The sequence below is a fragment of the Dromiciops gliroides genome, chromosome 5 (genome assembly GCF_019393635.1).
Source record: "Dromiciops gliroides isolate mDroGli1 chromosome 5, mDroGli1.pri, whole genome shotgun sequence".
Taxonomy (NCBI): domain Eukaryota; kingdom Metazoa; phylum Chordata; class Mammalia; order Microbiotheria; family Microbiotheriidae; genus Dromiciops; species Dromiciops gliroides.
In genome coordinates this window covers 132,491,766-132,519,440 of record NC_057865.1, presented here as the reverse complement: position 1 = coordinate 132,519,440, position 27,675 = coordinate 132,491,766, and the positions used below count along the sequence as shown (strand labels likewise).

The following is a 27,675-nucleotide window of genomic DNA, read 5'->3' as shown; positions in this document are numbered from 1 at the left end:
CTATTGAACAACTTCCCCTAAATCAGGCAGACCCCACTATCTACGAATAATCTCCCTAACCACATTTAGCATATGTATTCAAAATTGCTCACCCCTTTCACAGCCATTTATAGGTAGAGGTAGCATGGCATAGTGAATAGAGGGCTGGCCTCAAAGTCAGAGAGATCTGAGTTCAAATTCTTTCTCTGACATTTACTGGTTGTGACCTTGTATCCCTTAACCTCTCGGAGCCTCAGAGGATTCTCCAAGACTATAAATTGCAGTGAAAGTGCCTGCTTTCATTCATGGAAGATGGGATATAAACCTCAGGACCTCAGTTTCTTCATGCGTACAATGAGAAGGTAGGATTAGATGATTTATAAAGTACCTTCCAACTCTAAAAGTCTATGGTCTATGATCCATGATATATATCACTACTGCTCATTACAAACAAATATCTCCTTTAAAAATTAGTTGTCATCTCATTGTTATCCAGTAATCCAAAGATACCTAAAGTTATGCTGGTGGGTTTTCGAGAAAGAATTATTCTGGCTCTGTAACTTTAATAATTCATCAAACTCGGTCAACCTCACTACAGTCATAAGCATTCTTTGTCACAGTCTCTTTCCCCCTAACAGGTCAGAAATGCTTAACAAAATTTTTGATTATAAAGGAAAGCAGGGTTTGTCTTCTGCAATTTACACTCACCTTCAACTTCTTGTTGGGGCACGCTAATCAGAGTTCAATGATTTTTTTCCTGCTCATTTGTAATTCATTTGGCATTGACAGTATTTCACTGATCATGATGATGATTTCATGGCTTGGCTATTTATGAGTCTTTTACATGGGTTTCCTCAGCCAGATTATTATTCTTCAGTTTTGTACTAGTTAAGCATTCACTAAGAGGCCCTCCCAGAAAGCAGAGTTCCTTTGTTGGAATGCAGGAACAGGCTTATTTCATGTTCCTGTTGACTTTTTATAACCAAGATTACTCATCACAGCTGAAGTTTGGGGAACAATAGATGGAAAATGGTTTCAACATTTTTCCATTGAACATAACACTATTTTACAGAAAACCTGTTTGAGGGCATGGTGCTACTGATACTGATAATAATTTAGGAAATGCTATAATAAATAGATAACATGTATTTATGTTGTTTATGATGAATACTATGTGAAACATTTCTATGAACTAGATGTGATTATTTTATAGCAGCTTATACATGTTTGTGAGAAATACATAATTTGTCTATTCAGGAAAAGATAGGCTGTACAAAGGTAAAATTAATAAAGCCCAGAATCTAGAGAAATTAGAGTCATATAAGAGATTATGCAGCCCAGCTCACCTTAACACCTGCTCCTAATAACATTCTCCATGAAACCTTTTCCAATATACGGGACCCAAATGACATCTTGTTTTCCTGATGTAGGGGACTAGTGATGGATGGGACTCCCTTTGGTCAGTTCCCCTGTCTCTTACATTACTTAACCACAGGATTTACTATTTTTATTACTTATCATTTTGTATTATTGTCTCATTATATCATGTATAGTCACATCCTTATCTTTCCAAATAGATTATAAACCACCTGAGGGCAGCATATATACTCTCAGATAGATATAGATATTTATATGCACATATTACATATACATATATATTATATACACACACGCTATAAGTGGTATTTCTTTTATAAGTTCCCACAGAATCTACTTTGGGTGCTGAGCACATATTCTCAGTGACTTGTGATTTCTTCAGTGAAGCAAAATCACCAGGACAAACCATCTAAAACTTAGTAAAGTCCTAAATCATTGTCTCAGTTAATGAAAGTTAAGTAACTTCCCCTGGGCCACATAGTATCATGAGCACAATTTGAATTCAGGTCTTTGGACTCCAAATTCAGCATCCTATGCACTTAAGGCCATTCTGGTTACATCCTAGTCATTTTATAATATTGAAATGAACTGAATTACATGTATCTTTCTCTAGGTAGTATTCACCGGAATTTTTTCTTTCAGTTAAATGTATCACTCTTCCTTTTCCCAAGTTGGATCTAAATGCTTTAGCACTTATTTATTTCCAGTTTATGCAGTTTAATTTTTGGTTGGTTATATAGCCCTTAAGCTTGCTGCTTAAGAGTCTTAAAGCTCCAACATGTCCAAGTATGAGAAAAATAGCCCAAATTTGGAGGATACCATTATTTTATTTCTTATAAAATACCAAAGTAATTTTACTTCTCTTATTAAATTAGGGAGATAGATTAGATAGTTAAGTAGGTAGGTAGATAGATGATAGATAGATAGATAGATAGATAGATAGATAGATAGATAGATAGATAGATAGATAGATAGATAGATAGATAGATAGAAGGCAAATGTATTTTATTCATTAAGAAGTGAATAGCTTCTGACTCCTTGGTTGCAAGATCCTGGGCAAGTCACTTATCCTCTCAATTGCTCTAGGTCACTGTCTTAGACCAGAAGTTGCAGAGATAATGGAATTGCTTTTCTCAAGAGAAAATTCCCTAAGCCAGTAAAATCACGGGTCCAGTCCCTGTCCTAAATCATAACCAGCTCTCCTCCCAAATCCTAGGCAGCAATAAAGTCACAGATTTTATTTTAGTACTCTTTTAGTGATGACTAATACTGTAATATATTGTGCAAACATGGCATAGTCTATTGGCATGTTTCTCCCTTCTTTTAGAGAAAATCAGTAATGTAAAGAAAGTAAAGAACAGCTAAACATTTGCATTACTTTGAAATGAGCCAGTGGGGATAGGTTCACTCTACAAAGTATCCAGACTAGGCTAAATATATGTAAACGAGTGTCATGAAAGCACAAACACTTTCTCTAACACCCCAATCCTTTGCTTCAGTTTAGGAGATGTAACTAAAATTTTCCACCCATTCTTCACCACCTTTTCCCTGTGAAGTGGCCTTTTCCTGGGGGAGGAGGGGGACTGAGGGTGGGGGAGGAACTTGCAGCTTGACCCAGAGAAGTGGTCAAGGACACACTAAAGCCTTCTGACTCTGCCCGGAGGTGCTCTACACGCTTGGGAATCCCAACACTAAACTGTTCCACTTCACACCCTCCCACTAGTGTGATGCACCAGGAAAAAATTCTGGCTTTTCAAGCAGACTCTCTCGGATTGCCCTGACGGCTGCAGGGCTGGGAAAATGTTGCCCCAGGTTTAAAATATCTGCCTCAGTAGAACGTGGGTAAAAAGCTCGCTCGCTCCTTCTCCCCCCTCCCTCCTCGGGCCCCCCCCCCCGCTGCTCCCACAGTCTTTGGGGATGTGCCTAGACCCAGCACTGCTGTCATCCCGGCCAAAAGCTAGCAGAACAAACCCCTGGCCTGCAGCCAGCTCTCTCACTCACAGCTACCTCCCCTCCCTAGCCTACCCCACCCCCCACCCCCACCGGGATTTTTTTCTTTCCTTTTTTTTTCCCTTCCCACAATACAGGATCTTCCTTCCTCAGCTCCCTTAAATTATAACCCAGGGAAACCTCCACCAGAACCTCCGTCAAACCCAAGGCAGAATGTCTAGTGGCAAATACATAGACTCCGAGGTAGGATTTGCTTCACCTTTGGGGAGTTTCTTAAAGCCCCAACTCCCCCCCCCCCTCCCTGGGCACGAGGTTCTCTCCTGCCCCATCTCCCCGTCTTGGAGCGGCTACTTCGGCAATCTCCACCAGCTTCTGGGAGCATTCCAAACTCCTTTCTTTTACCCATTTCCCTCTTGACCTCTGACCACTCTTCGCATTTAGCCATGGCTAAGGAGCAGGCGCCCGGGGAGTGTTGGGGAGGAATCGGGGGCAGGGAGAGGTTGGCACAGAAACGGGATGTTTGGTATGCCTGTTGTTTGCGGGGAAAGGGTTGCTTTCTTAGGGAAGTCACCAGCAGGGCCACCGAGAGAAAGGGCGAGGGGGGTGTGCGGTGGATGGGATAGCTTTGGGGGTTCCCCAACTTTGCGTCTGCCGGAACAGAGATCCACCTCCTTTTCTCCTCTCACGCCCCCCTCCTTAAGCCTGCAAACGGCAAACCAGCTGCCCGGCTGATCGCTCTAGGGCGGGAGGCTCGAGTGGCTGAAGATGCTGGGAACGTGGTGGGCAGGGAGGGGCAGCGGTGGCAGTAACTCTCTTATCCCACAGCCCTGGGCAAGTACATACCCAAGCCTGGGCGTCTGGAAGAGCTTAACTGGGGCGTCGGCGCACGCTATGTTTGCTCTTCCCCAAGTCCTTGATGCCTCTCAAAAACTCCTTAGGAATGGAGTTTCCAAAGGAGAGATTCCCCCCTGCCATCCACTCCAGAATCCCCATCTGTATTTATGCAGAACAGATTTTTCCCAAAGTCAGTGGCTGCCGCGTCTATAAGAGCAAGCAGGAGGGGTTGGGGGCGGGGGGGAGGACGGTTGCTAAATGAAGAAGAAGCAGTTGGCATTTAGGGGAGGCAGGTGAGATGTGGTGAGGGGGAGCCCGAGGTGGAGCTCGTTATCGAGGTTCGGTGAATTATAGGAGATGAGGGTGAGAAGAACCCATTAGGGTCAATGGGGTAGGAGGGGGAGGTCAGTGATGGATACCTTTAAGCTTTAGATACCTCAAAGAGAAATAGACTACTAAGGTGGGATCCGAGAGGAGGGGCCGCGGGTACTTTGTTTGATGGGGATCTGGGGTTCGGAGAGATGAGTATTAAGTAATTCACTACTCTCGGAGAAAGCCAAGTTTAGGTTAGAAAGCTACAGGTGTAGCTGAGGAGGAGGGGGAGGTGATAGAAGCAAGTAAGGAAATTCAAGTGGGGCTGGGACCAAATCAGAGAGCTAGGGCCGAGCCCAAGGCTGCTGGAGTCACTGGAGCCAAACCCTGAGTGCTGAATTTAGTGAAGGAGGGGGAGGATTGGGGGGGGGGAGGGCAGTTGGAGAGATTAGGGAGCTGGACGTCTGGCTTGTGTTTGCAGATGACCCCTGGCGGCGGGAGTGGGAGTCAGACTTCTCTGCCTGGTACCGAGGGGTGTGGTGTCGTCTTTTCTATCCTTTTAAAAAGCCAGTCTCCCTGTGAAGTTTACTTTGCTCTGAGCAAGTCGCAGCCCTTGCTGCAGCTGCTGCTGCCGCCTTTAAAAATAACAATAATTCTCTCGTCCTTACGTTTGAGATCTTTCCCAACATCAAGTTGACTTTTGTCTGCTTGTTCTATTTTTTATTTCCTTCCCACCCCCCTCCCCGTCCCTACCATCACCCCCTCCCTAGGGGCTTCTCTACTCGGCGCCCATCCGGGAACAGGGAAACATCTACAAGCCCAACAATAAGACCATGGCCGACGAAATAAACGAGAAGCAAATATACGATGCGCACACCAAGGAGATCGACCTGGTCAACCGAGACCCCAAGCATCTCAATGACGATGTGGTTAAGGTAAGGGATGAGCTGGGCCAGAGGGCAAGACAAGGATACACTATTTAGGACAAGAGTGGAGGGAGGAAGGGAAAGTGACCCAAAGAGGTGAGAATCTCTCTCTCTCTCTCTCTCTCTCTCTCTCTCTCTCTCTCTCTCTCTCTCTCTCTCTCTCTCTCTCTCTCTCTCTCTCTCTCTCTCTCTCTCTCTCTCTCAGTTGCAGGCAGGACCCTCTCAGCATCGCACTGACAGATGAGGGCACTAGACCAGGTATCATGTTCTCTCCTTACTCAATTTAGGGACCGAGTGAAGTAATCTGCTGAAAGCTCAAGGAAAAGGCAAATAATAATAATAATAATAATTTTTCCATTCACTGGAGAAATGAAGTTTCTTTGCCAGGTGATTTCAGCCTAACCCCAACCCTGTTACTTCCATTTAAGTCTACTTGTCCAGGCTTCCTAACTACAGAGAATCGGATAGGCAGGCTACTTCTATCTAGGACAATGCTGTCTGCACCCATTGTGATGCCTTTAAAAGTTCTGCTTAATGATACCACCTTGAGCATGGGTTGATCTTAGAGTACCTTTGTAAAGCATACCTATAGGCATGTGGAATATAAACACAAAATTGACAAGATCATGAATTAAAAGAAATGTATCTTAAAATGTTTCTCTTCAAAATATCAAAGCGGGTGCTCCAACGTGCTTTGGAACAAGAAGAGGGAGTGTTGGAGTGAAATGCCAAACTCTCAATGAGTTTTTAATTAAACAGAATGAGGTTCCTGTGTACAAGAAACTTAAGTGTGCAAAATCTAAACAGCCTAGAGTCTTAGCCAGCTAGTTTGCTGCCATCAATACTTACATTTATGATTTCTTAGGTTAATATGCTCCAGGATCACATGGACCAAAATGAATCCTTTTGCATATACATGTAGACTATTCTTTTAAAACCAGTGAGCTGTCAAAATATTTATCTGACTTGATGGTTAGCATTTTTTATCACTATTATTGCAAACTTTTACCATTTTAAACAAATGGATTGTTGGGACCCATTCGGATTGAGAAATCATGAATGTTCCCTGTCTTTGGCAAAGGGCTTACTCTTCTGGGACCAAGAAGGCCAAGGTGACCTTTTGGCTCAAGATATTAGAATCTAAAGACTCTGTCCCTCAAAATCCTATGACTGCAGCCCTGATTAAAATAAAGCCATTTCAAGCTATCCAGGGCTCATTACACAAAGATAGGAGGAGGGAGGGGTGAGATTTCAGTAATGCTTCATGTTTATGAATAGCATATTTTAAAGGGGGAACATTTTATTTTGTAAATTTGAGGAAAATGAACATATTATACTTAACTCCCTTGGCATGCAGGTGAAGGGGAAATAGTAATTGCAAGCTTTTAAAGATTTTCCTGGTGGGGCAGAGTATGGAATATTAAAAAAAAAACCAATTCACAATAATCTGGAAATTAAAACTGCTAAATTCCAAATAAATTGAAAAGAAGGTAAATCTATCTCAAATTATTTTAAAGAGGAGGATAAAGTGCTTTCCTCCCTTATTTGGCTTTTGATAAGAAGGTTAGTTTCTAGGTAGAGCACTAGCACAGTAGAAGTCAGGAAGGAGGTCCTTCATTGGTTATTTTTTTTTCTGTTCATTTGCACTGTTAGTAGGAGTCCCTGGAGCAACCAAACTTTCTGAGGATGAGTCAGAGCTCCCAGGCTGTATGGAATTTGGGTCTCCACACACAGCATGACTAAATAGAGAAAGAAAGATCCCACTGGGAAAAGAGACTTAACATAGATGGAAAAAAAACCCTAACAGTCTTTAGAGGAAATTGAAGTTTACAAAACAGAACTCCAAAAGGCAATTATTAGGGATCATCAGACCAGATAAATTAAAAGCAAGTGTTAATGTGTGGCCCTGCCAGCCTCAAGATCCTAGGTCCCACCCACTTTCTGGTATAACTGAGCAAAATAAAGTAAACAAATAATTCACTATCATATTCGTTTTTCAGATCCTCCATGACTTCAGGGAGGTAAAGAGAAAATTGAGCATGTGCTTTTAGAAATTTAAATACTTCCCAACAATTCCTGGTTATAGTTCTTCCAGGAAAGGCAAGGACCTGTCTACTTTTTTTTTTTAGTGAGGCAATTGGGGTTAAGTGACTTGCCCAGGGTCACACAGCTAGTAAGTGTTAAGTGTCTGAGGCCGGATTTGAACTCAGGTACTCCTGACTCCAGGGCTGGTCCTCTATCCACTGCGCCACCTAGCTGCCCCTGTCTACTTTTTAAATTGTCAAAGATAGAACAGATTTTGAGGTTACCTAATTACCTCCAGCACAAATTCCTTCTTTGGCACCTCTGCCAAGTAGTCATTTGGTGTAGCCTTGAAAGCCTCCAATGATAGGGTCTTAGAGTCAAAAAGAAGTGACGCTTTAAAGAGTTTTAAGAGAATTTATACTTGAATAATCTCTTTCCTGTTACCTTAACACTAGAACTTGAGATTCTCTTACATCAGAATAGACACCCCACCTCCCTACCTTAGAACACTTGAGAAGTTCATGTTATCATTGCTCTATTAAATCTCATGTTAAATGTGGAAATGGGTGGAATGGAAACAGATCAAATAATGAAAACAGATGGAAACAGGTCAAATTAATCTATTGTGAAAGGTAAATGACTTAACAGGGAAGAGGAAAACAATTCTACATTCAGAAGATTCTCATATCACATTTTAAAAATAACTCTGGTTGATGAGAAACAGAGGAAGGAGTCCTGATACAAAATGTGAAAAGTTACACAGTTACTGAACTTTTACCGAGTGTTCTTTAAAAGCCAAAGCTAAGTACGAGAAAAATCAGAAGCCTATGTGTCACATATTTTTTAAAAAGAAATTCATTTTCTAAACTGTTTCTCAATTCTGGGTCCAAGGGCCTAGTTACATGGATATATGAGCATAAACACTCACTATCATAAAACTGGTTTGGGGGCTTCCTTCAGTAACTGAGCAAATGTATTTGCTCAGCAGATATTATAACTATGAAATTTCAGACAGGATTATCCAAAAGGTAAAGGAAAATCAAACTGTTATATCGGATTTCTACTAATTAGAGGGATGGAAATCAATAGGAAATTTTGACAAGTAATGTTTTTCTAACCTTCACATGACTGGTTCAAAAATTTGATATGTACTCAAATATTCATAGGGTCTGTGATATTGTGGGTACCAGCACCTCGTTCCATTAGGTCACCCTGGCTGACCCCAGATTTTTTATATGTACTAGAAAATTGAATGGATCTGTGATTTCATGGTGGTTGGGAGCCTTCCTCTTCTTGATCACCTAAGTGACAACCCTTATCTGGGATTCTGTAGTAAGTCCTAGGCAGTTGCTTGAGGCACATAAGGGTTAATCAGTATACCCAGGAACATACAGCTAATAAGTATCAGAGGTAGGACTTGAACCCCAAATCTTCAAGCCTTCAAATCTAGCCCTCAATCTGCTGTACCAGGCAGTCTTATTTGAATATTCTTTTAAGACATCGATTTGACCCGGGATTTAGGAACCAGTTGTCCTCATAATCAAATAGAGTGGACAATTTCCAGAGATAGTCAATAAGCATTTATTAAGTGCCTGCTGTGTACCAGGCACTGGGTACAAACAAAAACTGTCATCTTGAGACACTCACTGTCTAATGTGGGAAACGACATACAAAGCACTTTAATGCGAACATTGAACATCATCAGTATATTAAGACAGTAGCCAAAGGAGAAGCATTCCAATTGTACCCAAGTGCCAAGGCATATGTTTCTCAACATTGTTAAGCTTGTGATCAGAACTGTAGTGATTTTCTGCGAATCCAAACACTGTAAACCTAAGAAAAGTCTTACCAACACTGAAGGTTTTACTTTGAAAATAGATGAAATTAAACTTGGGCCAGTTATAATAGAGCTATACAAGAAACTCATTTACTTTAAAAGATAGGAACTGCAGAAGTTGACCAAGAAATCACTTTATCTTTGCATCCCTCCAACTTAGCACAAGGAATGAACATGGCTTGACTATCCTGGAATGCCTGTGAACTGAACCACTTCACTATAACTTGTGCTAGTTCTGTGTAATACATTCATCCTTCAGTAGGCAGAAAAGCAGCCCATACTCATGCCAGTAAATGAAAAGTGAGATCATTTCACAGCTGTACCACAGAGATGTTAGAGGTCCAACCCATCACTTGAAGATCAAGATTCAAAGAGAGATCCTTTGGGCTGTGGCTTTTTCCACTGATTTTTTAAAAAACCATCTTTGATTTGTGAGTGAATTCTGTATGTGGTAAAAAGTATGTTTCAAATTTTCTATCTAGAATATAATACGGGAGTGTGTAGGAAGCATTCATCTCCAAACTTGAAACATAGATAAGCATGGGTCAGGATCTAATTCACCTATTAACTTTTGTTTCACTACATTCTTTGAATATGTATCTATCTCCAGGTTTCTATTAATTTTGTAAGGTGGAATGACTCCAGTGGAAGAGAAATTTATCCAGGTACATAATGTCCAAAAGAGCTGTTAAACATGCAATTAAGAATGGTTTACTACCCTTATCAGGTGATTTGTTATGGTTAGCGGCAGAAGAATTAATAACTTTACCATGAACATAGCTGAATCACATAGGATGGTTGTTCCTTAGATATCAGTAGCAAATTTACTCAGTGTTTTTAGGTTAAACTTATTTGAAAAGCTGTACCCATTTTAGATTCAGGAAGAATTTTCTAGATCCGGCTCGTACCAGCTCACGAGAGCTAGTTCTTACATTTTAAACATGAGTATCTACATCTTGGAAACTGGGTAAATGCTACAAATCAAGGCTTGGGGTTTTTTGTTTGTTTTATTGTTTTTAGACGTGGATGATTGAGAAATATTAATAATGCAGATTATACATAAAAGTGTGTCATGTGTATGCCACCAGCCAGTTGTCAAATATTTATCAGCATACCCCAGTTTTTTCTTATACATGTTCTTCCTCAACTAGTAGTGATTCTAGAGCAGGAAATAAGATAAACCTAGACAGTGTCTAAATAATTTTAATTTTGTGGCAGTGTTCAGCTGCAACAATGTGGTTAGAATAAGTTTTTATATGTTTCTATGTGATGTGATCAAAAAATCTTTGAATTCAGTCAATTGCCCAGAGACCCTGTGACAGTAACTGCTGATTTTCTTAAAACTCATTGTCAGTCCTTGAAAAACCAGTGTTACTTTTTCTTATGCGAGTTCATATTCAAGTCTGGACTATTATTTGAAATTTTGTTTCTGAAATAGATAGCTAAGGCCAAGACGTTTAAGTGATCAAGGAGAGGAAGGCCCCCTACTGCCATGAAATCACAGATCCATTCCATTTTCTAGTACACATAAAATATCTGGGGTCACCATTGATGACCTAATGGAAGGAGGTCCCTGGTACCCACAATATCATAGATCCTTTCCATATTTGAATGCATATCAAATTTTTTTGCATATCAAATTTTTGAACCAGTCATGTGAAGGCTAGAAAATAATATACTATTTGTTTTCTTTTCAGATACATTATTGAGTTGTCCATATGAGAAGATGCAAGTCATGCTTTGCATCATAAAAGTGTTACCACTTACATTTCAGTATCTATATATTTTTTAAGTTAATAAAGGAACAGCAAAAGCTCATATAGACTATTCATGTACATAATAGGTGGGGTATTTAATATATCATTTAAACATCTATGATATGCTTTATGTAGATTATATGCAAAAGGCACATATTTTTATATGTATTAATATAATCTTTTTTTTTAAATCCAGCACTAGGTGAATACGTTGTCAATACTGGACGTAGGTGACAAAGGATTCAAACTTAGTTCACATATTTTTATGGTTGGAAGGGACTTTGGAGACTTCTTATAACAAATCTAGTTTTCTTTCCATTATATTATAAATACTTGCCCAAAAAACCCCAAACCAACCCCCCAAAAAACAACCCCCCCCAAAAAAACCCAAATACTTGCTATTCCAATGGAAGGTTCATATAGGGGGGAAGTGAAAAGTAAACTTGTAAATGTGTCACAGAATTTCAGTGTTTGAAAAGACCTTAGAGATTTTCTTTTTTTTTCCTTTTTTTTTTCAAGCCTATGTCTCTCCATCTCACCCAGGCTAGAAGTACAGAGACTTTTCATGAGCCCAAACTAACTTACACACTATTTCTGACCCAAGCCATTTTGCCCTTCCTTAGGTAACCTGGTACCTGGTTCATTAATATTGATGCCAAACCTAGTACCAACATGCCCATGGCGGCTCAGAATTCCTGAGATCAAGAGATTCAAGATCTTCATTCCCCCAATAACTGGGATCACAAGAGGCTCAAAAGTCATTTAACTCATCCTGTATCCAAATAGGAATCCCAAGTTCAACTTCCCCAATAAATAATCATTTAGTCTTTCCTTGAAGATTTCTAGTGAGGTAGGACCAGGGGTGTGCTCAATCATTTCTACACAACTCCTGAGAGCCTCTTGTTAAATTCTCAGTGTGAACATTTTCTGCCTCAGAAATTAGCAAATGCAATAATCAGGACTACATTTATTCTTTTGTTGAATATGTAGACTTAAATGAGCGAGAAAATGTTAATAATACAGATTAAATCTAAAAGTGTACCATAAATACTTTTTTCCGAATTAGAATAATTGCAATGGGAATGGAATCAGAGAATCATAGAATTTAAAATTAGTAAGGACAAAAATCATCTGATACAGGGGTATCTAATTTTTTCATTAGTAGGCCACATGACCAGAAATCTACATGATCAGAACTAGGTGGGTGGCGTGAATTTAATCATATGATTTATTATAATAGTGTGAATTAGTTATTCATTGGTCCAGGTCTTTTGGCATGAAACCCAGTAGCAATCAATTATATAATAATAGTGGCAGGTTGATGATTAGGCCCTGCTAATCACCCCACTAGTAGGGTGATTAGGCCTACTATTTAATGTGTGTTAGATAAATAGAAAATGTATTTTTTCACTAAAAATCTCATACATGCTGAATCCCCAGAAATTTATTTAAAGAGTCTAAAGTTGGATACTTGGGATCTGGTCCAAACCACTCATTTTTGCAAGTGATGAAACCTGAGACTCAGAGAGGTTTCATGACTTCCCTAAGACCATGGAGCTAATGAATGGCTGGAAGGGACAGATTTGAGGTGTATTTGGAAGTGAGAAGCACTAAGATTTAGTAATGGATTTGCTGTGGGAATGAGGGAGAGGAGAATTCAAATATTTTTGAGGTTCCCTATCTAACAGTTTTAAGAAATGAGTTAAGGGGGCAGCTAGGTGGTGCAGTGGATAAAGCACGGGCCCTGGATTCAGGAGGACCTGAATTCAAATCCGGCCTCAGACACTTGACACTTACTAGCTGTGTGACCCTTGGTACGTCACTTAACCCCCACTGCCCTGCAAAAAAGAAAAAAAAAGAAATGAGCTAAATATTTTTTTGTTTGGCAACACAAAGGTAACTTTTATATACACAAACATTACATTTGCTTTCAATGGTCAAGAGAAAAATAAATATTTATAGTAACCTCCTTACTTTGATTACAGCTTAATGGGGTAATATCTATGTGGCTTCTTTCAATTTATAAGCATGGATGGTACCAGCTAGATAATACTTACACAATAAACATTTAAAAAAAAAAGATTAAGCTCATTTTGTATATGTGAAAACCAAAGTAGACAGTTAAGGGACTTTCTTAAAACCAGAAGGCTATCATCATCAAGGATTAGCATCAAGTACTGTGTCTGCTTTTTCTTTTGTTCTTACATTGGACTTGAGTTTTTATCTTTAAGGTTCATTTTAAGTGGTCATCGAGGGTAGTCATTGTCAAATATGGAACCAGGAATGAAAAGAACAGAAGTCCCCAGGTTTCAAAATAACACAAATAGCACAAAATTACCCTCTAGTCACTATACAAAGATATTTGAGGTGTCATGGTATAATGAAAATAATCCTGGACTTAATATGCTGAAGAGCTGGGTTTGAGTTCTATCTTAGCTCTTTACTAGCTCTGTGATCTTGGACAAATCACCTCTCTCATGCTTCAGTTTTCTCATCTCCGCAAAGAGTAGGCTAGACTAGATTCCTTTCAGCTGTCTTTAGAAACATAGATTCTTCACCACTTGTTAAGCAGCTTTTGAAATGCTTCCAGACTAAAATAATACATAATCTGGCTGTTATTAAAACTGTGATAATGTTAGGAAAGCACATTGCAAACCTTAAAACACTACATACAGGCTCGCTATTAAGAAAGCCATGCTTTGCTTCCAACTCATTTATGTAGTCTGAAATTATCAAGCAATTAATATGGAATTAGTCCTGAATTAACATGACTGATCAAACTAGTTCTGGCTGAACAAAAGTTTCATCTTTTATTCTTCATTAAAATTTAAAACTACTCATTCTAAAATAATCTTACTGGATTTTGAAAATATTTCATTCTTCTTCTCCTCCTTAATTATAACCCTCCCATTTTAGCTTCAGGCAGTGATTTTCATACCTTTGACGTAGTTATTCTTTCATGGGAATATTTTTTTAATACTTTTATCACAATTTTTTGGCTTTCTCATTCTTTAAGCCAGCAATATCCCCTTTATCTCTTTGAATCATGTAGCCCTACTATTTTTTTCTGGTATTCCTGGATTCTTTGGATTTTCAGAATCATCCACTTGAAAGGTTTGCCAGTACTAGAAACTGTTCACAATTGTAGATGTAAATTCCTGGAATATAGAAATTATTTTGTATTCAGCACCCCATAGTAGGTGTTTAATAAATTCTTTTAAAATTTTTTATTGCTTTTATTCTGAACTTAAATAAACCAGTGAATGACTAGCATAGCAATGGGTGCCAAGTCCATGGTAGGTGGCCCTTTACTAAAGAAGGATGTTTTTTACATACTATAACAAGTGCCATTCTAGGGTCACAAGTTTGGTCCTTTAAACACATAGTCGTAGAAAGACAAGGGGAAAAAGTTAACATTCTAAAAGAGAGAATTTGGAGTATGAACAGCTGCAATATTTCCCAGCAGCTACAGAAATCCCAGCTGTTGGATCACAAACTACCTGCTTTTATACCCCCTTTAACGATAACTCATTCAATTAAAAAAATGCATCTCTATTGAGAAGCATTCTTTTTCACTTTATTTCAACTTAAAAAAAAACACACAGAGATCTTTGTGAGAAAATGCTGAAGGATGGACACTCCCCTGAGAGTGGGGGATAAAGGCATTCTAATATAGAATGTCTGGTTTATTAGAATAATATATTATTTCTCAGCCTTGGGTTGCTTGCTATAAATTTCAGGGCTTGTTATTTTTTTGTTTTGTTTTGTTTTAGTGAGGCAATTGGGGTTAAGTGACTTGCCCAGGGTCACACAGCTAGTAAGTGTTAAGTGTCTGAGGCCAGATTTGAACTCAGGTCCTCCCGACTCCAGGGCCGGTGCTCTATCCACTGTGCCATTTAGCTGCCCCTGGGCTTGTTATTTTTAAGTATGCTATTTCTCTACAAAAAAAGTGGTCATTGTTACTTTGAGTTTTGTTGTTGTCAAAGTAGGAATGAAAGTCTTGTGCATTCTTCTGGGGTCTTCCATTTGAGTAGGGATTTGGAATGACAAGAAGGGTTATTATATACTGCCTTTTATTTTTGGTTATCTTTTTATTTGTAGTTAGGTGCTGTTAAAAATGGAAAAATTTGTTCAGCAATTAACACATGAAAATCATTAAGCTTATAATCCTTGATATCACAACTTAATTATAAACTCTTTGAGGAGAGATAATGTCCTATCTTCCATAATACCTAATATAGATCTTGGTTATAGTAGGTGTTCATTCAGAAGTAATATAGCCTAGTCAAGGGTTCTTAACCTTTTTTATGTTGTGGTCCCCCTTTGGTAGTCTGTTGAAGTCTATGGAAAATCTCTTAGAATAATGTTTTTAAATGCATAAAATAAAATACATAAGATCACAAAGCAAACCAATTGTACTGGAATATAGTCCTCACATATGTATAATCTATAATTTATAGTTCTCAAATAGTATATGTATGTAGTTTTCATGTATATGTAAATTATATACATATATCTATACACATGCAGTTCTATATATAATGAGTTCATATAGAGTTTTCAAGTATATAAATATTCAATCTCCATATAAATAGATAAAATACATCAATATCTATAATATATAGATTATACATAGAGAGATAATATATACTTGAAAACTCTAGATAATCTACACACACACATAAAAAACCTTACATATATGTATAGATTAAAAATTTGCAGGTCCCAGGCTAAGAATCTTTGGTTCACTAGAAGGAACCACACTGCTTCAAGAGGAGGCAGAAGGTCCATGCTTTGGTTCTCTTGCAAAATCTGCTTTGTAACTACATATTGGCTAATCTTTCTGGGCCTCATCTGTAAAATGGAGATCAAAATACACACAGTTCTTACCTCTAACCACTTTCATACTTAGGTGACCTTGCCTTCTACTTCAGTCTTTGCTACCTTTTTTTTTTCTTATTTTTTTTTTTTGTTTTGGGTTTTTTGGTGAGGCAAATGGAGTTAAGTGACTTGCCCAGGGTCACACAGCTAATAAGTGTCAATTGTCTGAGGCTGGATTTGAACTCAGGTCCTCTGAATCCAGGGCCAGTGCTCTATCCACTGCACCACCTAGCTGCCCCTGCTACCTTTTTTTGTCAAAACTGTTACAGGCAACTTCAGATACATATTCTTGGAAACTTACTGTATAGGCAATTCTATGAAAGGGGTTTTTAATTCCTCTCTATAATGCAGTGCTAATGGCCCAGTAAATATCCTTAAGGTTTTCCAGCTCCGTGCAAAGGACTTAGTTATAAATTTAACAACTCCTGAGCATTGTACATGGTAAGTGAAGTTTGAGAGTCTGGTGACCGATACTTATTATTTTATTTATTTGCTTGTATTTGTTCTTGGACAGAAATACTGTACTAGTAGCTGAATAAAATGAGGTGGAAGTAGGAAAAGGGAGGGATGGAGGAAGAAAAAAAAGGGAGGAGGGAAAGGGGCAGGGAGGGAGAGAGGACAGCAAGAGAGCAAGAGAGCGAGATTGACTGATTTATTAAGTACTAGCTCATGGAGAGTATATCTTCAGTCCCTAAAGTCAATAGAATGATTTTGAGTTATTCTACTTGCTAAACAGAAATTTTTCTAGAGGAAAGAAAAAGCAGTCTTCTAAAGATATGGATTTCTTTGAATAACATCTTCCAAGAGGATATCTGGGTAAATCAGATTTCCAAGTTATTTGAATGAATAAATGAATGAATGAATGAATGAAATGGAAAAGCATTTAAGTGTTTACATAAATGTGGCAGCTAAGTGGTGAAGTGGATATAGCACTGGGCCTGGAGTTGAAATTTGGCCTTACACACTTATTAGCTGTGTGACCCAGGACAAGTCACTTAACCCTCCTTGATTCAGTTTCATCATCTATAAAATGACCTGTAGAAGAAAGTGGCCAACCACTCCAGTATCTTTACCAAGGAAACCCCAAATGGGGTCATGAAGAACCAGACACGACTGAAAAGTGACTGAATGACAACAAAGGTCACACAATGGATGCATCAATGATTCTGGAATTAGGAAGACCTAAGTTCAAATGCAACCACAGACACTTTCTAGTTTCTTCCATTTCCACTATGTTACAAAGTTGTTGTGAGGATCAAATGAGATAATATTTATAAAGTGCTTAACACAGTGCCTAGCACAGAGTAGGTGCTATATAAATGCTTTTTCCTTTCCCTTATTTCCCCCACTATGTGTCAAGTACTGTAGATACAGATAGTGAGAAGAGTGAGACAGTTGCTGCTCTCAAGAAGATCAATTTTATGAAGACAAGACATCTAAGAGGGTTTAATTACAGGGCGAATGAAAAAGCTGAAGCATTCTTATATTGCTCCAAGAGGTCAGATAACAATACTTGGGGTTGGGGAGGGCATAGTGGGGAGAATAGAAGCAGAGCTGATGGTAAGGCCTAGTGGTTCACCATTTTATCAAACTCTAAGAAATCAAATGATGTATCATCAGTGAGATATTTTGATGAGTCATTTGTTGTATTCATTTAGTAGTTTTAGAGGGGTGTAATAGATGTAGTATATTCATAGACTGGTAGTGTTCAAAGAGTCCTTGGAAATATCTTCTTTCATAAAATCTGTATACAATTCTATTGTATTGTATTTTGTAGTTATATGTACACTGGATTAATGGATAGAGAGTGCTGGCCTTGGAGTCAGAAAGACCTGAGTTCAAGTCCTCAATTGACTATGTGCTGACTCTGTGACCTTGGTCATGTCACTTAACTTCTCCATGACCCTGGACAATTCTCTGACATTATAAATTGCAAAGAAGGTACTAGTCTTCATTGGCAGAGGAAAGTCCTTACCAGGAGCTTCCTACAATGATCAGGTCTAGTCCAAAAAAAAAAAAAAATCACAGTACATGATAGGACATTATGGTTCCTTCTATATAGTATATTTGTCCCTGTTTTAATAGGACTTGAGATACAAATGTACTATTTTAAATTATTATAGTAGATTATAGTTGTATATGTCTCCCCCTCTATGTATCCCCCACATATGTGCATTTGTGCATACATAATTTGCAACTTTGGTGATATAGGTAAACTAAATGGCACCATGAATAGAGCACTGGATCTGGTGTCAGGAAGACCTGAGTTCAAATACAGCCTCAGAAACTTACTGACTGTATGTGAGTTATTTAACGTCTGTCTGCCTCAGTTTCCTCCTCTGTAAAACAGGGATAATTATAGCTTCTGTTTGCAAGGATTGTTGCAAGGATAAGTGAGGTATTTATAAAGTGTTTTATAAACCTTAAAGTGCTATATAAATCCTAGCTATTATCTGTCTTTTATTATATCTAGTATTTATTTGATTCAAAGTCCTTGGTCAGCAATCACTCCCAATTACAACATTAGCCTTATAAGAGAAGACGGTCTACTTTATAATCCACTTTATGATGTGGTTTCCAGAAAACTCTTGTGGTAGCAAAAAGTAGGAACAACTTATAACTTTACCTACCTGAAGGCTGGGAACTGGACCAGCTGCTTTCCTTAAGACTTTTCCAAGCCTAAAATTCAATAAATATTTGCTCACTGATTGATAAAGGGAAATAACATATGCATTCATTTTTGAAAGGAAGAGCTGGAGGAGAAAAAACATTACCATGAAAGAGGAATCAACAGCACTCTGTAATGGGATGTTAGATTTTGACAAAGAAATACGTACAAGAACTATCATTTTTCTATGAGCCACTTCTAGTGCCACACCAAATGAAAGAAATCTCTTGTACTTTCTTATTCATTAGCTCCCAGGTTTCTACTAGTTTGGGTCCCCTTTTCAAGATAATCCTCTAAGGGGGCAGCTACATGGTGCAGTGGACAGAGCACCAGCCCTGGAGTCAGGAGTTCCTGAGTTCAAATCCGGCCTCAGACACTTAACACTTACTAGCTGTGTGACCCTGAGCAAGTCACTTAACCCCTATTGCCTCACTAAAAAAAAAAAAAAAAAAAAAAAGATAATCCTCTAAGAAAAGAATGAAGTACAAAAAAAATCATCTTTTCAAAGCCACGTAACAGTATTAAGTGCAACTTTGGATTTGGAGTAAGAGGCTAGGAGCTTGAATCCTGTTTCCTTTTGCTTCTTCCCTTCATGAGCTTAGACAAGTTATTCAGTCTCTTTGAGTTTATTTACTTGTAAAATGAATGGATGACATGATGATTTTTTTAAGTTCCTGTCTAGTTCTTCATCTTAAACCCTGACATTTAAGAAGATATGTATGTGTGTGTGTGTGTGTGTGTGTATATATATATGTATATATATGTGTATGTGTGTATATATGTATGTGTATATATATACACATACACACACATAATATATGGATGGATTATGTATATATGTGTGTATATGTATGTATATATGGGTATATATGTATACAGAGATCATTTTTTCTACTTTTTTCAATTAGATGCTGCAAAACACTTGGATATTCTACAGGACCCTCCTTAAATTTGAGGGTTATAACTGGGGATAGGCAAAATGGGCATTCACTTTGGGTGTTACTTTACAGAGTAGGTAAAAAGAGGCCATTTTTAATAGTACTTTTTATAAAGGAAAATCTTTAATACCAGAAAATTCCATTCTCTATAATACCTAGCCATTTCTTTTGTGATATGTCAAACATCAGCAAAGACCCAAAGCCTTTCAACACTGGGGGGGGGGAGGGGTGTTGGGAGGTGGAGAAAAATAAAAGAAAGTAGCAAGAAGAGGTGAGGGGTGGGGGTAAATTCTAAATCTTGCCTTAAGTATTTAGTCCCAGTTCTGTCTGCTTGATAGATATTATCCACTGTTTGAGGTTACCCTTTTTGGAAACTGGCCCTGCATAGACCTCTTGTGTCGTTTTATACTTGCAGAGAGTTTATCTAAGCTTCTTACATTCCTGGCTGTGGTCCCAAGGTGACTTATCACTTCATTGTATGAAGCCTCTCTAAAGGGACAGTAATAGTATTAGCACGTTCTGTTGCTCCTAGATTAAGAAAACAGTGGGATGATGGGGGGTGATGTTAGACATGAAAATGCTTTCTTCATAAGGATACCTACAACATTAATTTTACTTTGTAGTACTCTTAAATGGGGGCCAGCTAGGGGGCACAGTGGATAGAGTTCCAGGCATAGAGTCAGAAAGACTCATCTTCCTGAGTCCAAAAGTGGCCTCAGAAACCAGCTGTGACCAAGCAAGTCACTTATTAACTCTTTTTGCCTCAGTGTCCTCATCTGTAAAATGAGCCGGAGAAGGAAATGGCAAACTACTCTCGTATCTTTGCCAAGAAAACCCCAAATGGGGTCACGTAGAGTTGGACACAACTGAAAAATAACAAAAATTCTAACAGGGCCATGGAGGTATATGTGAAAAAGACATTTTACACTAAAGTTTCTGGTGTTTCTATCACACAGATATAACCTAAACTCTGTTAAAAAAAGAAACACTTATGCACATCCCCACCCTATGAAAAACAAATAAACCATTCCTAATTCTGACAGTTTTGGATATTTTCTTTCTTGATCTAAACCTATTATTTCTTTGGTGTATGTATCTAGGTGGTTCTAGGGGTAGATTGCTGAGTATGGAGTTCAAATCAAACCTCAGACTCTTATTAGTTGTGTGACCGTGGACAAGTCACTTAACCTCAATTTTCTTCAGTCTTTTCAACTATAAAATGGGGAAAATAATGGCACCTACCTCCCAAGTCACAACCTCTATTTTCCTTTATTTCTTCTACCTCACAAGGTGATTCTGAGGATCAAAGGAAATCATATTTGTAAAAACACCAGAGGCAGCTAGGTGGCGCAGTGTATAAAGCACTGGCCCTGGATTCAGGAGGACCTGAATTCAAATCCAGCTTCAGACACTTAACACCTACTAGCTGTGTGACTCTGGGCAAGTCACTTAACCCCAACTGCCTCACAAAAAACCCCAAAAAACAAAACAAAACAAAAAACACCAAGCACAGTATCTGCCACATAGTAGGCACTACACACACACACACACACACACACACACACACACACACACACACACACACACACACGTACTTGCTCCTCTTCCTATAGGGAATTCCTGGTGAAAAAACTCCCTGTACCAGTACAGATCAGTAAAAAGTTTTAGGCATAGAGAACTTGCCTAGATTCACTGAGGCAGGATGGATCATGGGTGGAATTTTTAAAAAAACACACGAACAAGTCTTTGGCTAATATGGAAATGTTTTACATAATTGCATATGTATAACCTTTAATTGCTTACCATCTCACGGAGGGGACAGGGGAGAGAGGGATAGAATTTGGAACTCAAAACTTTAAATAAAAAATAAAAAACAAATCTTTCCAACTCCTAGGACTGTTTTTTAGCCCTCCTTCATACCAGTCTCTTGCATGTTTTCTATAAGGATATTAACATCAGAATATTAGTGTTCTTTCTGACAGTGTAAATTTAGTGATGGTTTAACATGTTATAAAAAAGAAGAAACTCAATCTCAATAGATCTCTACACACACACACACACACACATATATAATTAACAAGTCAACAAGCATTTATTAAGCACCTACTATGTGCTAGAAGAGTGGCTAGGTGATACAGCTGATAGAGTTCTGGGCCTGAAGTCAGGAAGACTCCTCTTCTTGAGTTCAAATCTGGCCTCAGACACCTGCAAGTTGTGTGACCCTGTTTACCTTACTTTCCTCATCTGTAAAATAAGCTGGAAGTGGCAAACCACTCCAGTATCTTAGCCAAGAAACCCCCAAATGTGGTCATAAAAAAGTCAGACATGACTGAAAAAATAACTGAATAGCAACACTATATGTTAGGCACTGTATTAAGTGCTGGGGATATAAAGAAAGGCAAACCCCCTACCCTCCGAAAAACAAAACCATACATACCATGCCCTCAAGGAGCCCACAGTCTAATGGAGGGGACAACAAACAGACAATTTTGTTCAGAAAAAAGAAATATATATATATATATATATATATATGTATATATATATATATGTATATATATATATGTATATATATATATATATGGTATGGGGAAAGCTTCTCACAGAAGGTGAGACTTCAGCTGGGAATTGAAAGAAAGCAGGGAAGCCAAATAAATTAAGCTGTATTAGAATAATTTCCATCCCTACCTAGTATGCATAGTTTCAGTGATGTGCTAATAACTGACAGTTGACTCTCTAACAAAAATCATGCCTGCCACATTTAAGTTTAATGTGCACTAACATTTTCTCCATTGCTTTCCTACATCTAGACAATCTACAAAACAATAAATCAAGCCCTAATTTGTAGCTTTTGTTGATTTCTGAGGGGTAAACACTCACACTGAAAATTTAACAATCAGCTTTCCAAAGCAGGTTCACTCTGGCACTTCCCTGGAATAGTTATCACATCTCCACTATTGATGTAATCTATACCTGCACATAGAACACAAATAACTTGCACTATGTTTGATTGGTTGGTGGAGACAATCTAGTCCCTGGAAGCCCCTAAGATCAAGATGTTACAGTACTCTAACACTTAAATCAAGGTACAGTTCTAAAATTTAGTGATAGCAACTGACATCATATGTCATAAAAATCAGAGAGCTGAAAGAGCTCATCTCATTGGACCCCCTCCTTTTAGAGATGAGAGTTAGTTTCCAATGTCTGTCACTTGAGAGAGGCTCATTAATAATTGATTACTTTATGTAAAGGCAGAAACTGGGATATGCTATGTATTCTATCATTAAAAACATTTATGAGCTCATCTAAGATAATGGGACACCATAGGCCTCCTATTTCAAGATAGTCTGGTAATGTAGTGGGAGGAAAGGCTAACTGACCAAATGTGGGCCCCAGTTGTGTCTGCACAATATAGAGAGAACTTGATGATGACATCTAGCGGTATGGATGGATGGACAATGGAGTCCACTGAGACTAGTGCTAGATATGACTAGATAGTGATCTGCGTTATTGAAGGGAATACCCATATTGGTGAGATCACAGAGTCATTCGAATGTATTTTCCACAGATCTCTTAAGGGTCAAACTTTTAGTGGGTTTTTGTTTGGGGGGAGTGGGTTAAAAGAAAAAATTACTGGGGCCTAGGCTTCACAGTGGATAGAGTGATAAATCTGGAGTCAGGAAGACTTGACTTCACATATAGTAGTTTCAGATACTTGCTAGCTGGGTGACCCTGGGCAAGTCATTTGTCTGTCTGCCCCAGTTTCTTCATCTGTAAAATTTGAGATAGTAATAACACTTACCTCCCAGAGTTGTTGTGAGGATAAAATGAGATCATATTTGTAAAGTGTTTTGAAAACCTTAAAGCACTATAAGGTCAGTTATTATTATTATTATTATTATTATTATTATTATTATTATTAATGCAGATGAAATTTTACCCTGAATAAAACTTATCAAAAATGCTGAAAATATTTTTTAAAATATGTATTGACTCTTAGTTGCTATAATTTATTTTGTGTTATTTTATTGTGCTAGTAATCTACAAAATCTTTCTGGGTAATCTAACTTTGCTGCTAATGTATTTTCATTAATTATTTTCTTCTGCAACATGACTTCTGAAAGATGAAAAAAGTTCTTTAGTGATTAACATATTAGGGAGGCAGAACTCCATATTCTGTTTTCAACAATTCTAAAAACTCATAAGATGCATCAATTTGTTTAATTTTTTCTTTTATAGAGACTTTCTCATAATCAGTTTTGAGGAAAATTTCCCATGAACTTTCTAACAATTTAACTTGTTCAACAGACAGTGCTACAGTGACCCGGCACATAGTAGGTGCTGAGTAAATTCTTGTTGATTGATTGCAAAGTAATAAACTCCTATGCCCCCATTTTATAGACTTTTTTCCCCCACTGAAAGTCTTTAATTCATTTAATAAGCTTTTTTAAGTGCCAACCATGAGTCAGGCACTGTGCTAAGCACTGGGAACACAAAGACAAAAAACAAAACAACCCCTGCCCTCAAAGGGATTGTATTCTATTTGAAGGAAATAACATATATAGAGAAAAGTGTGGTGCAGTGGAGTGAGAGCTGGATATGGAACTGGAAAACTATGGTTCAAATCCAAGCCCTGTAGCTTGTTGCCTTTGTGACCTTGAGCCTCTGATTCTGTTTTATCACTTGTAAAATGAGGCAGTTGAACTATGGTAGTTGAAAGATGAGCTCTAAAGTCCCTTTCAGCTCAAAAAAGCTATGATTCTATGAATGAAAGTTAATATGTTATATATAAATAGAAATTATAAGATATAATTATTAAAATTATAAATATATAAGGGACTTTAGAGGTCATCTTTCAACTACCATAGTTCAAATATATATATATATATATGTGTGTATATATATATACATACATACATATATATATATACATATATATATATACATATATATATATATACACACGCGTGTGTGTATAACACAAAGTAATTTGAATGGGAAAGGAAGGCCCTAGCAACTGGTGAAATAGGTCTTATGTAGGAATTAGTGCTCCAGCTGAGTCTGGAAGGAAGCTGTTGCTGTTGTTTATCCTTCATTTTTTAAAGAGGACCAATGACATCATGGGTAATGTCTTGACTGGCACATGAATTGGATTTAAGTGAGGCAGAGTTGCACAAAGTCATCAGTCTCACTCTCTCTTCCTGAGTGATCAGAGTCCAGTGGTAGGACAGAAAGTCAAGATGACTGGTGATGGCCTGGGGTACAATGGATGACCTTGGCATCTTTGATGCCTGACCAAGCCCCAAGTACTTTATAGTCCCAGCTCCAGCTGCCTTCACAGCCATTGTTCTCATGCACCCATTCTCACAGGGGAAGTCTTTGCATACTTGGGGTAGACATTCCCCTAATTCATCTATGTGTCTGAGACCTGTCAGTTACCCTCAAGGTGGTTTAATCCATCCACCAAGACAGTTTTACCAGGGTGTGGATGCTATGCCTGCTACAGCTTCTTGGAGCCACAGGTGAGAGGTGATCAGGTGGACACCAAAATGGAATGAACAGCCCTCACACCAGAGGTGCTAGTCATCCCTGAACATCCTATATACCACTTAAGAAAGCTAGAGGTTTCAGGAGTGTCTGTGTAGCAGGCACAGGGGACATGTGTAAAGGCAGGACATAGACTGTTCTATCTAGGGAGTACAGTGTCTTTCCTTTCTAATAGTAATAGCTCACATTTATACAGATTTTAAGATTTACAAAGTATATATTTCACCATAATCTTATGAGGAAATCAGAGCAAACATTTTTACCATATTTTGTAGTTGCAAAAACTCAGGCTCAGAAATGGGGAAAGATTTGCCAAGGGTCACATAGTTATTAAAGTGTCAGAATCCTGGATATGAATTTGGATCGTTGTATTTCAATTACAGGGTTTTTTCCATTAAAAAAAAGTTAAAATGATAGGCTTTATTTTGAGATAAAATATTTTATTCTTTATTCTCTAGGACTTCACAGGTGAAAAGGATAAAGGGATAGGGACCAGACTCTGATGTCTTTGGCATAGGCAACACCCTGTACCAAAGCAGATGGGTACCATTTTGACAACTCTAATCTTAGGGAGCTTCTAGAGAGTACCAAAAGGAAAAGTGATTTATTTGTCCAGGGTGACATAGTCAGTGGCATTATGAGTCTAAAGTGACACTTGAACCCAGGACTTCATGGTTAGCTCTTGCTCCACTAGCCAGACTGCCATATGGATGACTCTGATATGAAAATAGATGATACCTAGTACCATTTATAATATTAAACTAAACGGATTATAATAGGCCGTAGAGAGGAAGATTATTCATTACTGGCCATGGAAGCTAACTTTGGAATTTAGTAACATAGTTACCTCATTTTAATTTGTTCAGAACCAAGTAGCAGAAATATTACATAAGCAGATTACAAAGAGAGCTTAGGCTAAATTGAGACATACCCCAGAAAAATGCTTTGGCCTGAGCTTAGAGATCTACCACCAATCCGATCTCTTCTGATTGGTTCTACTTGGGATAAATGAATCGTTTAGCTCCACCTCCCATCGTTTCCCTATTATCACCTCCCAGCTTTTTCTATTCTTTCTTAAGGAATTATGAATACATGTAGAACTTGATGAGAGAGTTCTTATGTTTTTACTGTTACTTAGTCTTGGGGTCTCAATTCCCTTTTTTATAAAATGGAGCTTACAACATAGATGTGTGCTATACTAAAGGCCCTACCTTTCCCTAAAACCTTAACCAGGGTGTGGACTTTCATTACACTTTTTCTAAGGGAACAACAACAAAATAAAGTGGTAATGATGAAGAAAGCAGTATTGATAGAAATGAATAAAATTTTATATTTGAATTGAATTCAGTAAATTAGTTTATATGGTAATTGTATTTTTATCTTCAGTGTATTTTTATTTATATTATACTATTTATTTTTCAGTGTATTTTTTTCTTCTGAAAAAGATGTTATTTCAATGGGCAATCTATATTCAAATCAATATGTCATTTCTTTAAGATATTTTGTCTTTCAGTGAGTAATGTTCTAAAAGGTATGAAAACAATTTTAACTATTATTCAGTTAGTTCAGGAAACATAAAATGGCATGGTTTTACACAAACCATTGTTTAGGGTGGGGAAATGTTTTTAATTTTGTCTTAAAGGAAATCTGCATGGTTTGTATTCTATGAAAATGCCTAGGGAATTAGCTGGTAGAACAAATTTGCACCTGCATAGAACACATATTTCCTGTCTCCCACAGGAACTATGTCAATGTTTAGGACGTGACATGCCTCTTGCTTTCATTATTGTACCCAGAAAAAAAATGTCCCCCATTGCTAATTATTTAACAAGAAAGGAAATATATGTCCCTAAAGGGGCACTCTCGGTTTCCCTCATCACTCTCGCTGTATGTTACCTAAGAGAAGGGCATTTATCATATTGGGAACAATTAAAATGACTTTTATTGTGATAATATGTATTTAATCAGAAATTGAAGGTGAAATCTGTTAGAAATGTGTCAGTGCCCATCAAGCAATTTTATTTTTTTAAGAAACTGAGTAAAAATGTCTTGGTGAAAGTCCATGTAAAAAAAGATCTAGAGACCTCTAGAAGTTTCACAAGGCAGTTGCAGACCATATACCACTAAATCTGGAAAACTGAGGCATTTGCCATAATTGGAAAGGGGAAAATTAGCCAATTTTTTTTCATGGAAGATAAATCCTAGCAAAGATGTAATGTCTTATATCCTGAGGTTTTTTAAAGTAAATCTTACTAAAAAATGGAGAAAAATGGGTGTCAAATTTGATGTCATTTAGATCAGCATATTGCCTTTATTCTCTTCTCCTCTTCCTCTAAGATTAGCATGGATCTGTTCTTTTTGCAACATACAAGGATCACAGTGCTTAGGTCCCAGGGTCCTCTCATTCTGTCAATACCATTGGTTCATTGCTCTTTCCTAGGGAGAGCTCCTGGTCTCTCTACATCCATACTTTGCCAACCTACCGTCACTATGCATTGCACATCACTAACATCTTTCAGAGTCCTGAATATATACACATTTCCTATATAGAGACAACTGGCCACTTGCACTCATTATATTCTTTTCATTTTCTTTCCCCACACAGGAAACTGACCAAAGAAAGCCTTGTCTTAATACTAGCGGAAGA

The 27,675-nt window shown here is 38.0% G+C and overlaps 1 protein-coding gene across 2 annotated transcripts in view; it reads left to right on the top strand.

The window, feature by feature from the left end:
• Nucleotides 1-3,443: 3,443 nt before the first annotated feature.
• Nucleotides 3,444-27,675, top strand: part of CAV1 (caveolin 1) — a 46,963-nt gene continuing 22,731 nt past the window's right edge. Inside the window, exons 1-2 of one of the 2 annotated variants that reach the window (XM_043965017.1) lie at nucleotides 3,444-3,549; nucleotides 5,256-5,387. In XM_043965017.1, the coding sequence (XP_043820952.1) occupies nucleotides 3,520-3,549; nucleotides 5,256-5,387 (162 nt within the window). In that variant the 5' untranslated portion in view covers nucleotides 3,444-3,519. Of the gene's footprint in view, nucleotides 3,550-5,222; nucleotides 5,388-27,675 lie in introns of both variants that reach the window. The other variant, XM_043965016.1, reaches the window with a different exon arrangement.